General features: G+C 39.1%; 1 protein-coding gene across 2 annotated transcripts in view; it reads left to right on the top strand.

The window, feature by feature from the left end:
- The window catches only part of CRYBG3 (crystallin beta-gamma domain containing 3), a 111180-nt gene that overhangs the window by 12536 nt on the left and 82038 nt on the right, over positions 1–16606 (top strand). For both annotated transcript variants that reach the window (XM_047722575.1, XM_047722566.1), the window contains exon 2: positions 4644–4710. In XM_047722575.1, the coding sequence (XP_047578531.1) occupies positions 4644–4710 (67 nt within the window). The remainder of the gene's footprint in view (positions 1–4643; positions 4711–16606) is intronic.

The following is a 16606-nucleotide window of genomic DNA, read 5'->3' on the forward strand; positions in this document are numbered from 1 at the left end:
TTTATCAACACTTAACACATTTAAATAGTACTAACAGGAGATCTCTCACACTAGATCATTCTCTTCCTTACGCAACTCTCAGTGGTTGGCTTCTGCTGAACATAGAAAGGCTCTCAGACCATTGTTTATCAAGAGTGTGGTCAGAGGGCCAGCTGCTTCAGAACAACCAAGAAGAGGGAGTCAGTTATTGAAATGTGTATTCCTGGGACCCACTCCAACTGGAATCCTTGACAATTGGGCACACACATTTGTTTTATAAATACGATTGCCCAGCTGATTGTGGTGCATTTAGGTAGGGATTCCGAAGGAGTGAGGGCCAGGATTTCATGTGGTGTGTTGCCTGCACCCCAGCGCCAAGAACAGTGCCTAGCACTTAAAGGGCATTTAAAAACAGAGGGGTCAGTACTTATCTGGTGAGTGAGTTTCTGCTTCTTATTTGCTATGGGTTGGGGAACCTTCTTATAATTTAATAAAAAATAAGACTGTAAGATACATTGACAGGATGGGGGCTTTCCTCTTTGTAAATTATTTGGACTCTAGAATGTTAATGTGCTCCGTTTTTTTTCTTGGCCCAGAGGTTTGTCTTAGTTTGTCTGGAAAGTAAACGTTAATGGCTGCACATTGGATTCCTTGTTTTCAGGTATGGTTTAACTCAAGTTGCTTCAAAAATGAGGAACTTCAGTGTTACTTTGACCTTGATATTTTTGGGGGCTGTTTTGAAGGATTAATTTCCAGAGTTCTGTTAGCTAAGATGAGGCTGTTTAGAAATGCAGTGTAGTCTTACTTGCCTACGTGTGGTTATGATCCCTGCCCCTCACCCCCTGCCATGAGCAAAATGTGTACTTTCTAAAAATACTGCTATTGAACTATTCCCCAGGTCCCAAAGGGTGTTAAATTGTGAAAGAACAATAAGAACGGATTGTCGACTTTCTTAAGGTTTGAGATCATCTGAATTTGAACATGTTTCTCTTTTTCTCATATATTAAAGAGTCTGCGAACACTATTCCAAGTCTTTTGAGTCTTTTTCTTTACATATTTTTTAACTAAGCAGACATCTAAGTATAGTGTTTTCAGTATTTTCATCTACTCTGTTTTATTTTTGTGTGTGTTTTGCATTACATTGTTCCCAACGCAACATTTTTTTGATTAAGCAGGCACAAATGGAGAGCCTGTTTGATGTCATTTTTTAAAAAAAAATTTAACAAATATTTGAGTACCAGGCATAGTGCTTGGCCCTGGGATACAGACATGAATAATATAATTTCTGAATTTGAGTTCAAATTCTAGTTAGCCAGAGCAGAAGTGTGTGAATGGTATCACTGGGTTCAATAAGAACCCCCCAAAATATAGATTAAGCTAGGATTGAATTGTAAAGGGCTAAGAGTTGGGCAAGGTGTTGAAGGATGTAGAAGGCAAGAGAAGAAAATGGTTTCCTTGCATGTTCTGAGAATGTGAAGTGGTTCTATGTGGCAGGTGTATCCGGAGCCATATGAATAACTTTCTATATCCTAAGGACTCATCATTTTATTCATCAACTGAAAGAGATTTACTGAAAGGATTTTTAAACTGCAAAGTGGGATGATCAGCTTAACAATCATTTTGACAGGAAGAAGGTGTTGAAACAGAGCAATACTGAAGATACCAGAGATCAAATAAGAAGGACTCTTTTTTTTTTTTTTTTAAGTAAACTAGAAAAGAGATGGGGAAAGCTTTAATTGAAACACCGATTTTTATAGCTAAACCAAAACTTTAAAATGTGTTGTTTACTTTAGAACTCAACACATTTTGAAATTTTTGTTTAACAGTAAGATTCATGAGACTTAAACATAGGCTATAAGTTTTAGAACGTTTTATGAAGTGTCAAATATTCTTTTGGATTTCTTTTAGTTGTTTGCTCGATATGGAATACTTGTGTGCTGATCTATGAATATATTTTTCTGGCATTTTGTGTGTGTTTGTAGAGTGGATATAATTATAGCTACTTGAAAATACTGATATCTGTGTTAATCCCATGGACCTGGAGCTACATTTTCTACAGAGGTTTTGTACTGGAAAGGAAACTTTTATCATTTTCATTTCCAATTCACTAAGGCAGTAAGTTTACAGAAAGTGCTGTAAACACCCTTAAGTACAATTTCAGGAATCTTGAAAAGAACTAGGAGACTAGGGGCGCCTGGGTGAATTAGTCAGTCGAGTTGTCTGCTTTTGGCTCAGGTCACGATCCCAGGATCCTGGGATCCAGCCCCACATTGGGCTTCCTGCTCTGTGGGAGCCTGCTTCTCCCTCTCCTCCCTCTGCTTGTGCTCGCTTGCTCTCTGTCTCTCAAATAAATAAATCTTAAAAAAAAAAAAAAAAAGGCACAAAAATTAGGAGACTAAAATCCTTGTATGTTTAGTTTTTAGATGGGTCATTCAAAATAGATTACAGTTAGAGAATATACTTATAAAATCACTAAGGTCAATATTATCCTTGATTATGCTCCAGATTCTTATGATGTGCTCTTTTTACATGTATTGCACCCGTCTCTCTCTCTCTCTCTCTCTCTCTTTTTCTTTTGAGCTTAAATAGACCAGATTTGACATTTAATTTAAAACAAGAATTGTAAACAAACTTGTGACAAAAAATAAAGCTAAAATAGAAAATGGAGGTAAAAACCCACTCACTTTTAAAGTAGCAGTGTTGGAGACATTCTTATTTTATAGATATATAGATGTATTTGGTTACAGTTCTGAATTGTACAATATTTCCCATTTCTGTCCCTGATGTTTCACATGGAGTTTTCACCTGTTAAGCACACAGCTCATGTATTCATCTTCTTTACTTGGTTGCTTTTGCTGTTGACATTTAAAAGGCTTGTGAGTATGACTGTGTCTTGTTGGTCTGTGTATTTCTGCATAGAGTCTGAGACTTAATAAAATTTTAATTTCATTGTATTTTCCACATGCTTGTGAGCTTTTTGTGTTTTAACCATTACCATTTGTTCCTTGGTTGGTCTACATCATTGCACTGGGCGTTATGTATAGAAAACCTAAAAGTAGCCTAAATCATGTCTTCTCTTCCTGTCCTGTCCAATCTGAACTATTGAGACCACTCCTTTTCAGTTGCTCTGCCACAGCCACCACAATTGCATGTGTTTTCCCATTCTCAGTCATTCCGCCTGCTTTATGCTTATCCCCTGGCTCAGGGCTTCCCAGTGCTCATAGGACAAAGATCAAGTTCTGAAACGAGTCAGGCAGGTTCTCCAGAGTCTGGCAGGCACTGCTTCTGGTATCATTCTCATATCTAGCAGAGTCACCTCTGCCAAGCTGTTGTGCTCCAGTCTTATATTAAAACAAACAAAACATGGTTTCCTGAAAATGCCATGTTCTCTATTCCTGCCTCCTTTGTCTCCTCTGTGGGCACTTTCCTGAGGAGGCAGAATTGCTGTTCCTTGCTTCCTTTGTGCTCCATGGTATTTTGTTCATTTGGCAGCTGTAACTTTTACCAAACTGTATTATTAGTTTGTGTATCAGTCTCCCCTACCAGCCTGAGTTTTATAAAGACCCTGACCTACTTGTCCTTACATACTCAAGGCCAGGTGTGATTCCTGGGGCATGGCAGACAGTCATGATAATCTTCAGTGGGGAGCTGTTCAGTTTGTCTAACAAAAAAGTATGAAAACAAGATAATGTATAAACCTAGAAATACAAAATTTTGTATTTGAAATGTATATGTGCCTAATAGGGAGCATAATTTATTATGACCTCTCAGAAGGCATCTGTGAAGGTATTCTAGACAAGATAATTAGAAGTGGCAGTCTGGAAAATCAGGATCTTAAGGTGCCCTCTGGGACACATTTGGGGCTAGATAAGCCTGCATTTACATTTGAGTATTTCCAAACTTCACTAGATGATCCTGTATGTTGATAAAGACTTACTAAGGAGAAATAGATTCTACTCGTATAGTACTCACTATGGGCTTTAAAAAAAAGATAAGGCTATGGAGAACCTTAATATAAATAAAATCGTAGAGTGTTAATCATTTTCAAGGTTGTGATAGTGGTACAGTGTTGCTTCTTTGTTCGGGTGCATCATTGCTGTGATGCTGATTATCAGCATAAGAAAATGTAGCACATAATAGGCTTACCAAAATTTCTGAGGCCTGGATGAATATTTTCCAGTGTGCTTTCAACTGTGGAGGTTCAAATCAACATATTCTTTTTTTTTTTTTTTTAAAGATTTTATTTTTTTATTTGACAGAGATCACAAGTAGGCAGAGAGGCAGGCAGAGAGAGAGGAGAAAGCAGGCTCCCCACTGAGCAAAGAGCCAATGTGGGGCTTGATCCCAGGACCCTGGGACCATGACCTGAGCTGAAGGCAGAGCTTAACCCACTGAGCCACTCAGGCGCCCTGCAAGAGACTTTTTTTTTTTTTTTTTAATTTCTTTTCAGCGTAACAGTATTCATTGTTTTTGCACCACACCCAGTGCTCCATGCAATACGTGCCCTCCTTAATATCCACCACCTGGCATATTCTTTTACATTTGGTACATGAGTCTTTTAAGCATTGCATATAAAAGCCCTTTTGATTTTTCTTTAAACTCAAGCTGTATGATTTTATTAATTCTCTTTTAATTTCAAAGAAACTGTGGTTTTTATTTTTCAGTGTTGAAAATGAGCCCATGAGCACAAGTCAGAAAAAGGAAAATGTACTTTCATCAGAAGCAGTAAAGGTATAGTTTTAATATTTTATATTAAACAAATATTTCTCTTAATTTCTGTTCCTACTTCTTTTAGATTCTGTTGTCTTATTTTATATTTTACATTTCAAAAAGAGCACTATATTATTTATGGCAATCCAGCCTAGCTCTGTTGGACATAGAATTTAGGTGGGATCGGGTGAGGGAGAGGGTCATCGGGGAGAGTTGGAGAGTGGGGTGTCCTTATTCTAGCTTTGCCACTAACCAGCTGTGGGGCCTTCACCTGAGGAATTTAATGTCCTTGTCCTTAGTTTTCTGATCTGTGAATTGGATTGTCTGACCTCCATAGTTTCTTTTCCCTAGGATGTTCTTTGATTTATGATGTGTTTTTCTGTTTTTTTGTTTGTTTGTTTTTTTTAGAGATTTTATTTATTTATTTGCCAGAGTTCACAAGCAGGCAGAGAAGCAGGTAGAGAGAGAGAGAGAGAGAGAAGCAGGCTCCCCGCTGAGCAGAGAGCCTGATGCGGGGCTAGATCCCAGGACCCTGAGATCATGACCTGAGCTGAAGGCAGAGGCTTTTTAACCCACTGAACCACCCAGGTGCCCCTATGATGTGTTTTTCAAATGCTGGTAACATCTAATAGTGCTTTTGGCAGGTGGAAGTTAATAACATGTTCTTAGTATGGGATGGATATTTTGGTCAGCTCACATATGAACCAGTTTCTACAAGACAAGCATGAAAAGAGTATAAGCTACACACCTCCCTAGGTAGTTACCTCCCTAGGTATTTATTGATAAGTGTGGTTAAAAATCCTTGAAAATCGGGGTGCCTGTGTAGCTCAGTCATTTGAGCATTCAGCTCTTGATTTTGGCTCTAGTCATGATCTGAAGGTCCTGGGATGGAGGCCTGCATTGGGCTCCCCAATCAGTGGGGAGTCAGCTGGGGATTCTCTGTCTCTCCCTCTGCCCCTCTCCCCTCCCTTGCTTTCTCTCTCTCTCTCTCTCTCCCTCCCTTTCTCCCCTGCTCTTGCTCCCTCCCATTCTCTAAAATAAATAAATCTTAAAAAAAAATCCTTGAAAAATCACTGAACCTTGTACCATTTCTTTTTACTCATAAGTGATTTTCTAGAACCTGCGTGTTTGTGTTGTTCAGTGGTATGATGCTAGGTATGTGATCGAGCTTTCGTATCTGTCCTGCGGTCATAGAGTTTGGACTCAGCAATTTTCTTTTTACATGATTTGTGACAATCAGTAAAGCAGAATGCTTGTGCTTTCCATGAATTTCAGAGTAAATTAGCTTGGTCAATGGAAGGACCGTAAAGTCATCTGAATTCTTCATCACTGATAAGGGGACTTCTAAACATTATATAAGGTCCAAAGGCATTAGGTATAGTGAGGATAAAGCGGTTTTCATTCTTCCCCATCATAATTAACAATATAAATTTTTTTTTGGAGAAAATAGCAGGGATCTGATTTATTTGACTTTATCAAAAGAAAGAAAATCAAGATCACCTTGCTTTCCTTATCTTTTTTCATTCCTTTGCTAGTTTGGCTATTAAATCCAGCTTTCAGGAGCACCTTGGTTGCTCACTCCTTTAAGCATCTGCCTTTGGCTCAGGTCATGATCTCAGGGTCCTGGGATCAAGTCCTGTGTCAGGTTTCCTGCTCAGCAGGGAGTCTGCTTCGTCCTCTCCCTGCCCCCACCCCCATGCTCTCTCTCTCTCTCTCAAGTAAATAAATAAAATAAAAAAAAAAAAATCCTGCTCTCAGGCTTTATAACATCTCTACCTACTCTTTTTCTATCAGTTTAGCCAACTGTTAGCCAGCCTGCTGGTTTACCACTGCAAGGCTTTTTGGATGTCTTCAGTTGCCTTACGTCAAGACTTTTACTTCTAATGGTATATATGCAGCCTTTTTCTTGAGTTGTTTTACGGGAAATATTTTCTTTTGAGATCTCAAACTTTGATGTTTCTTTGGCTACTAACTCCTGTCACTCCATCTCCTAATCCCTCATTTCCTCCGACCTTCACCAAACATTCTGCTCTCCTCGCTGCCTTCCCCCGTCTGAGGCTCCGCTTGTTCTCCCACTCAGCCTGTAACTGATACTATACTCCTTCGGCTCTGATCTTACTAAAAAACAAAAAAAACCAAAACAACAAAACAACAAAAAAAATACCTTCAGCCTTCAGACTTGGCCTTAACTGTAGTCCTACTTTGTACCTGCAGAGATTTGCTCCAGAAAGTCACACCTTTGTAGATGCAGTAAATGTATACGTTGGGAAGATACAGTGTCTGGGCCTCCATGATTCGTCTTTTCTATGCATTCTTAATATCTTGGTTTGATTGCCCAGGTTAATTTCACTTTGGGATCTAGGTCCCCAAGCAAATATGGCTCATAGTCATGAGATTGTTTCTTTTAGGATTTGAGGCCTATTGCATTACTTAAACATGGGCAGCGCAGTTAGCTTGTAATGTAGACTGAGCCATGTCACTCTCACAGCCGTGGCCTGAACATTTTGGCCCTAGTAGTTGTTGCTTTATCTTCCAGAAACTACTAGTAAGATTTCTTCAGTCTAGCCACATAGGCCCCAGTGGTTTAGATACCTTTTGTCAGGCATCAGAAATACATACTTTGATAACACCAATAGCACCATACCTTGGGGAAAATGGGTTAGAACCATATTTATGGTCTTGTTATTCTAAATAGTCTCAATTCAAGTATTTTCATTAGCAAGTGGAATAAAATGTGCATTTGTTTTCTTTCTAATGAATAATTTTCTGTAGCAGCACTCCACTGTAATGTGATATTTGTGTTCCCATGCTTCCATCTTGTTAATCTGAATTTTATGATAATGCCTTCTATGATAAGAAAAAAATATACAGCATTTTCCCTGTTGAGTCTGAAACATAACAGATTTATGAATAATAAATGTTCTTATCCTTTTCTTTTTGTATTTGACTTTGAGAAGCCAAATCAAGATGTTGATGATTGTTTGGTTAGAAGTTTAAACTATGAAAATCAATTATATTTTCAAACAGTTAAAGACTATAGAAGCTTTGTATTATCTTTGGACATCCTTGTATTCTTAGTTATCACTTACATGCTATATAAGGTTTGCTGTTTTTTAACATTGTAGCCATTTCTAATGCTAGCATTTATCATTCCAATGATAGATAAATTTATTTTTATTGAATTAGGTTCTTGTATCAAGCTGGCAAAACTTCTAAATATTTAGTCCATATTCTACCTTTGTTTTTCTGTGGGTTCTACAATTTTGTCTTGTAGTCTTAGACACTTGGTCCTGTTGGATTCATGTCTATTGTTATTTAAAAGAGTAGGAATGCATGTTCTAATTTCCTGCTGCCATCTACCTACTTCAGAGGAATTTTCATCCCTTGTTGCCTTCCTAGGATAAACTCCCAAAAGCCCTGTGCTTTTGGTTTTGATCCAGCTTTCATCCTCCTGGTTTTGGTCTCTTACTTCCTGCCTTCTCTTAGACTTGTCTTGATTATCCATCCCTCCGTCTTCACTGGCTTCTATTTCTTTTCTGAAACACTGTTGTTTTGGGGGGGGCATCTGGGTGGCTCAGTTGGTTAAGTGTCTCTTTATTTTGGCTCAGGTCATGGTCGCCCAGTTGTGAGATTGAGTCCTGTGTTAGACTCTGGGGCTGGGAGTGGAGTCTGTTTAAGATTCTCCCCTCTCTCCCTTCCCCTGATTCCTCCCACTTCCCTCTCTCTCCCCCTCTAAAAAATAGGCAAATAAATCATTTGGTTTTTTTTCCCTTTGGTGGGTCAGGTTTCCTTTCAATCTATCGTTTTATATCACTCCCCGTTTTTACCCAAAAATTTCTTATGAAAGTCTTTTTCAATCACTGTTTAATTCTTAATCTTTTCTAATTTGATTCCTGGCTCTTCTCTAGTTCCCTCAGACATGGGAAACTTAGTACTGTGCCTGGTACATGTGTCGTAAGTACTCAGTAAGTAGTTAAATGAGTAAAAGTCATTCCATGAAACCAATGATCGCTTGCTAACCACAGTCAATAGTCTTCTCTTAGTTCTTATTTAAAAAGTTGAGACATTGATTTTCCAGGTCTTGTCTTCTTTCCAGAAATATGTTTTATTATCTTTGTTTCCATTAATATTGTACTTCATTGCAATTCCTGCCTCTGGCCATTTCCTTCTGTTTCCTTCTGACTTTCTGGTTAAATTACTTTTCATATAGATGTTTCTCAAAGTCCTCCATCTTCCTCAATGTCAGTCTTCCAAAGTTATATCTTTCAGTCATATTGCTTCATTTTTTGGCTCTCTGATCTCTTCTTGACATCCTTCTTGAACTCTAAACTTGATTTTTGGGATTCCAGACATTTCTGTATGGATGGCCTTTAATACCTCGAATTCAGTCTGCCCAAAATTCTCAGTATCTTCAGAGATGTTCTTTCTACATATATTTGGTTGGGAGGTGGAGGTGGTGGGAGGTAGGAAGGATCATTTAACTGCTTGGGATGGGAAAAGAGCCCTTCCATCTGGAAATTTTTTTTTTCTTTTTAAAATTTATTTCAAAGTGGGGGGAGAGAATGAGAGAGTACATGAGCAGGGGGAGGGGCAGAGGGAGAAGCAAACTCCCTGCTGATCAGGGAGCCCAGCGTTTCCTGGGATCATGACCAGAGCTGAAGGCAGACACTTCACCACCTAAACCACCCAGGTGCCCTTCCATCTAGAGATTTTCAAACTCTTTTAATCCTGTGTCTCACACTGTCCTAAGTGGTACCTAGTGTCTTCAAAACCTGAACTTTTTCAGGCTGTCTGTGGAGTAGATTGTTTCCCTCATGATCAGAGTTACCCCTTGCAGACACTTGGGTAGAAGCTTCCTGTGGTCAGTTACTCTGCCTTCATCTGTCTGTGCCTTCTAAACCCTTTTTGAAATCTCTTATCTGCTCGTATCTACTCTCTCCCTCTCTTTGTATTTATAACTGAAACGCTTCCTTTACTGTCATTTTAGAATATTTTGTACAAAAGAAGCAATCAGTGTGTGTGGTAATCAGAATTTTTATCTCTTTTTGTAATTGAAGAAAGTGAATCTCAGAGATTTTCACTTAACAAAACCCACAGTTAGTGAGAGGAGACAAGAGAATTCAGATGCAGTTCTGTATAATGTTTTCCATTTGTGAACTTAATTTATAAGATATTCATAAACTAAATTTACCAAAAAGAAATCTTATTATAAAATTAAGAGAGCTATGGCAGTAAGTCTATTTTCAGAAGTGAGCCATGAGCTAAATAAATGAATCAAACCTGGATCATAGGTTGTAGATTCTCTAACCCAGACCTAAATAAATTGATGATCATTAGGCTTGTTCTCAGCAGCTTGACATCTGCTTTATATAAAATTTAACTTTTGTTCCATTTTAGAATTGTTGTTTATAACTAATCCTACAAATCTGATGAAAGTTCTGGAGCGGTTTTTAAAAGGCAGTGGTTGATAGATGCATATGATGTTCTATGAATAATCGAAGAGTATTAATCTAGTGTGTATTATTTTTACTTAAGATTTGTAACATTTATTTTTTTAAAAAATTATTTATTTATTTATTTATTTATTTATTTATTTATTTGACAGACAGAGATTACAAGCAGAGAAGACAGGCAGAGAGGCAGGCAGAGAGAGAGAGAGAGAGAGGAGAAAGTAGGCTCCCCGTGGAGCAGAGAGCCTGATGCAGGACTTGATCCCAGGACCCTGAGATCATGACCCGAGCTGAAGGCAGAGGCCTAACCCAGTGAGTCACCCAGGCACCCTGTAACACTTATTTTTAATCTTAGAAGCAAATAATTTACAACAAAGAGCTACACTTTTTTTTAACTATTACCTCTGTTTACTGATAGGTAAAGATGAAACATTGTGGCTCAAGAATATCTTACTGAAGAAAAATAGTCACTCATTGTTTTTTATATTAATCCTATATTGAATGAACAGTGCTGTTTAGAAGATGGATATATTAAATTTATACATCTGATCATATTTTGATTTGTGTAGCTCTTCTTTCCTTACTGATGTTTTTCAACGTTCTCTTGGCCAAAAGTGAAATGATAGTCAAATTTAAATGCATTAAATTTTTTCTTGGTTAGGCTAGGGGAAAATTAATTATTGAACTAATTTTTAAAATAAATTGTGGCCTTAAATGCTTGGCTATCTTTTTTTCTCATCGATACAGATAATAGCAGCAGTATGACATCAACTTATAAAGATTTTCAAAAACTGGAACTCCTTTTAAAAAAATTTTGACTTATTTGCATTTGGAACCCATTTATAAATAGATTAACTTTAATTGATGGGAATGTTGATGAGGGGAATGAGTTGTCTCATAGTGAGCCACTATTTCTCTGCCTCTGCCAACTATGAGCCCCCTTGGAAATGTTTTAAAATTAACATAAGCAGTGATGGAAAGAACAGCCTTTGGAATCAGGCAAATCTGGGCTTAAATCCCAGCTTTCCATGTGGTAGTTTTGTAATCTCGGAAAATTTACTCAACCTATTTAAACTTTGGTTTGCTGATCTGTATTGGGTGGGGGGGGTGTTCAATCCTGTTTCATGGAAGTGTTTTGGAATAACTGAGATAACCTGTAGAGCAGTACACACAATGCTGAGCACAAAATGGGTACTCAGGAAAAGAGGTGCCTTCTTGCCATATAAAGTCTGGCTAAAACTTAGAAATAACTCTTTGTTTGAGAATGGTGCTGTTTTTTTCTGGGTGAATACTATAGAAAAGCTATTAAAAACATTGATTCTCTATCACATTTGAAAAGAGGGCATACATGGAGATACACATATTGAAATTTAGCTAGAAGTCAAAAATTTTCACCCCTTGACTCAAACTTCTATAAAGACTGAGTGGTGTAAGGGAGCCCGAAGTAGAGATCCCACCATGCCACTCTGTGGTGCATATGCCCAAAGGGACTGGTAGGGCTGCAGCCTGTCCGTCTGGGGCCTGTCCGTCTGGGGCCTCGATATCTTTGAGTTCCTGGGTGTTGCAGGTGTTTTGAAGTACCTGGTTTGATTTGCAGCTGTTCGTTCTATCATAGAACTGTAGTGGTCCTACTTTATGGTATCATGGAATACCTTGTCAAAATGGAAACAGACTAAGGAGGGTCATGTACATACTGCAGATTTTGTGAGTACATTGACCTCCATGGGTGCCAGATACTGACTCAAGAACATTAGAGGGGGTTCTGAAAAGCTCTCCTAGAAACAAGAACATTTATCATTCTTGCCCAGTGTTTTCACTGGAGATCTCTTTTTATGGTAACAGAAAGGAGTGGCTTTTCTCCTATCTTGTGTCATTTTGTTCCTTTTTTCTTCTGTCTTTCCACACCTGCCCTGGTTGATTTGATTTCTACCTGCATCATAGCCTGTGACAAAGCTCACACCTGTCCTTCCAGCCCAACATGTTTTGCTGAGCATCAGGGTAATAGAACCAATTCTTTACACCTTTCCTGCCAGTGTTGCTGGGTATAAGATTTGTCATACTCAAAGTTGAACTCAGACTATTTTATCCTAATTTTTTTCTCCTTCTGTGTTCCTGTCCAGCTAAAAAGTGCTACCAATTACCCAGTCTTGATGTTTGAAAATGATTCTATCATTTTGTCTCCATCCCCATTGTGCCACGGACCATCAACAGCCCTTTCTTCCTGTCCATATCCTTTGCTATTCTGTAGTTCAGACTTTTCTCTCTCTCTCTTTTTTTTTTTTTTAAAGATTTTATTTATTCGACAGAAAGAGACACAGTGAGAGAGGGAACACAAGCAAAGCGAGAGGGAGAAGCAGGCTTCCCGCTGAGCAGGGAGCCGGACGAGGGGCTCGATCCCAGATCCTTGGGATCATGACCTGAGCCAAAGGCAGATGCTTAACGACTGAGCCACCCAGGCACTCCACAGACTTTTCTCTTTCACATCAACAGTTTTTACTCCTGTGTTGTTTGTTCTGGCACATACAACAGATGACTGTCCTGGGTCACTTATGGTTAAGGACCCTTATTTGGTATACCATATATAACTACATCCTTTTATCAGAAATTACATGGAAATGAAAAACTGAAAGTAACACCTCAGCTAAAATCTTAATTCCATTCTAGAGCATTTTTAAAAAGTGAAATTTCAACTTTTAAGTAACTTTAGTAACAAATTATTTGTGACATGTCAGAGCTGATCACAGCACAGAATCATGACATTAAAGTTGCAGGTAATTTGTTATGTTAAACAATAACCAGCTTAGAGCAAAATAGTTGATGGCCAACTTGCTGGCCTGTTCTAAATTTTTAATGGAAAAATAATGCTGTGATAAAAATGTAATGTTATCTTTCAAGCAAAATTACTTTAACAGTGGGGGTATAAATCACTCATCTTTGCACCTTACCATTAGTCTTGAAATCCATTTATTGAGAAATTTCATTCATGCAAATATGTATTGGTAGTTTATATGGAATTAATCTGGCATCCCACCACAAATTAAATCCATTAGGATGAAGGTAAACAGTAATTTTGATTTAAAATTAAACTATAGCTTACCTCAGGATATTGGCAATAATCTGATAATAGTTATTTTCCTCAAAATTGAGGAAATTTTAACTGTTGGTGGTAGAATTTCAAATATTGACAAATTTGCCAAGTAATATGTTGCAACCAGATGTCTAAGGAGAAAACTAACTGAATTCTCAAGTAAGCAGGTGGTTTTAGTTTATGAGTGCCAGATTTTAGTATGTATTAATAATTTAGGTGATAGTCATATTCAGGATGAAAATGTATACAATTGTTTGCCTTCACCTTGTGGTAACAAGGAAAACAGTCTTAGGAATGTTCACTAGAGAAACATGTACATAGGCAATTTCTATTCTGAAAAAACTTCTGTTGTAGTAGAAATTTCCCAAAGAGGCCAAAGAGTAAGTGGTCTCAGCAGTGGGAATAGTGTTATTGCAAAGATGTTCTGTACAAAGAGAGAGAGAGAAGAGAGAAGGGGAAAGAATGAGTGAGGCTGGGTATGATGATTTGCAAGCATTGTGAGTGGCAAGGCATGAAACTGGGGAAAGACACAGGGGACTAGACCCACCAACACCTTGAATGCCATGCTTGAGAGTTGGGATTTTAGCCCGACAGCAGATCTGTGATCGTGATTAAAGGCCTTTAAGGATAGTCAGACTTGAATTCTAAAAGATTGCTCTAGTTTTTGTCTGGAGAATGGACTGGGGACAGTGCAAGCAAGGAAACAGATGATGTTTTGTCTGACTTTTTAACAAGCGGAAATGTTAAGATTTGCAGAAAATGAAAGAATGGAGACAAAACATGGTCACATTCAGTTTTGGATGTACTGAGCTTGGGATTCCAGTGAAGTATCCAAGTGGCTATGGATGCCTGATTGATAGTTGAACCTACTGTCTGAGTTGCAGATAAAAACCTGGGAATCATCTGATTAATCTGTGGGAAATAAAACCTTGTAAGAAGGTCATGAAGCTAAAGCAGGCCCAGGCTAGAAATTGGAGAAATATGTTCGGTAAGGAATGGCTAGAATGATGTGAAGTTGAAGGAGATGGAGAAAGTGTTTGAGAGGAAAGAGGAAAATCTCAGAGTAATATCATGGAATTGAATAGAAGACTGGTTATCAGAATGAGATTCAGTCTCACATTCTGCAGATGCACCATGTAAGAAGTGTATTGAATTAGCAAGTGGGACAGTGTTTCTTAGAGACAGTGACCAGCACAACTAGGGAGTAAGCCAGATTGTAAGTGATTAGAGAGTGATTAGGAGGAAAGGGAAAGAAGGTGGTGAAGATTAGGAACCCTTTTTTGAGGAGGTTGGTAGAGGAGAGGGCTATCCTTGTGCATTTGCTTTTGAATGATGGGCTTCTGGAAGGGACAGATGAGGAACTGTGCTTCTCAAGGAGACATCAAGGATTGTGCACTGGTGTCCTGGTGGGGAAATTCACCTTGGGAGGAGTCCATCCTTCCTGGTGAAGCATGGCAGTGAGTGAAGGAGGCGTGCCGATGCTATTGGGAGTCAGGGTTATGAGGGAATGTCTGCATGAAATGGAGAGTAGGGACCTCTGCTGAGCAAGGTGGTGGGATAGTGGAATGGGGGGTGGGGTGGTAGGTGAAAGAGCTGCTGTAGAAAATGAGGAAAGGTTACAGAGAGATTTCCAGCTGGGGCTGTAAATTGTGAACTGTTTGTAGCCCAAATCTGCATAGTGTGCATATCCTTGTGGCTTTTTAAAGCAAGACTCACTCACTTAGTTAGAAAAAGATAAAATTGGAATTTTTCTGAGTGGGGATGACCAAGCAGTACAACTGACACTTTGAGGTTACTGGTTATATTTGATGGCTGGATAGAGAAGCTAGGAAACTTTGTGGGAACTGAAAGGGACAGTGTAAGGGAAGGCAGAAGCTGTATTGGGGCAGGAGTAGTGGTATGGTGGGTATACTTGGGACAGCGGGGTAAAACAGCTGAAATGGGGAGAGGGTGTGCACACGGGGAATGCCTGAGATTGAGTTTGCGAGGGGATGCAGTTATGGGGGACTAACTAGGGTCAGAGTTTATGAAAGAGGCAAGAAGAGCGGAAGTGGAAGTTACCGGAGTTGAGGATGTTAAGGAACTAGAAGTCAGGGTATTCTTAAGGATTATCCTTGCTACGCCCAATAAAGGCAGAGTCTGAGGTAGAAAGGATGACAGGCCCAGTGCTTGACACAGTAGAAGAAGAGTCACCTGGCTCTTCATTATTTTCCATTCAACAGGATCTTTGGTGACCGTCTCTATCCTGTGACCTTTTTGATCTTATTCCCTGTGCCACTTACCATGTTGGCACAGCACCTGCCACCTGCTCTAGGCTATTTGAGGAGGTGACAAACTAATACCAGTTGGACTTGCAAATTCTTACATCACTAGAATGCAGGCTTCATGAAAGCAGGGCTATTGGTGTTGTGGGTTTTTGTTTGTTTGTTTTTACTGTTGCATCTAAACACCTGGAATGGTATGGTGCTGTTCGTTATTTACTGAATGAATGAGTGAATGCTTTCACGCTTGCATGGACCCTACCTACTACTTGCTATACCCATTTCAGCCTATTACTGCATTCCCCAGAGACATTAGTCCAAGTCTTCTCTGTTTCCCAGTTCCACCTGCCTGTCCCTCCTTCGGCTTGCCATCTCTCCTCTCACTTATTGAGGTCAGAGCCACTTGTTGGACCTTGCTCTTCGTCTTCTTCATTTACAGAATTGCTCAGGCCTCAGTCACTTCCTTACCTCTTTACCTGGAAGAGGACGTGTCCATACTCCTCTTCAAGGCTAATACTTTCCCTTTCTTTTTTTTTTTTTTTTAAGATTTTACTTATTTACCCAATAGAGATCACAAGTAGGCAGAGAGGCAGACGGAGAGAGAGAGAGGAGGAAGCAGGCTCTCTGCTGAGCAGAGAGCCTGACGCGGAGCTCGATCCCAGGACCCCAAGACCACTACCTGAGCCGAAGGCAGAGGCTTTAACCCACTGAGCCACCCAGGCGCCCCTCCCTTTCTTATTAGAAAAAGTATTAGAGGCTTTACTGGCCTCTTTATCTCAATTTATGCTTTTCATTCTCTCTTGTACAACAGTTATTCTCTAATAGGTGTGGAGCTGATCTGCCAAACAAGAACAAAAAACCATTCTGTCTTAGACCTTAAACTCTCATATTCTTTTTTTTTTTCTAATTTCTCTAAGTTTTGCCTTTTGTCTATTTACCAACTATTTCTATCCCCTCGCCTACCTACTCACAGCTTAACACTTTGAGTTTAGGGCTGTACTCATAAATTCCTGAGCTGTTAAGACTATTTCTCCTGCATTCCTAGTGCTTCTGTGTAGTCCTTATTCTTTATTTACTAATCTAACAACTGTTGGAGCACCTCTTATTGTCAGACACAT

This window comes from Lutra lutra, chromosome 1, assembly GCF_902655055.1.
Source record: "Lutra lutra chromosome 1, mLutLut1.2, whole genome shotgun sequence".
Classification (NCBI taxonomy): Eukaryota; Metazoa; Chordata; class Mammalia; order Carnivora; family Mustelidae; genus Lutra; species Lutra lutra.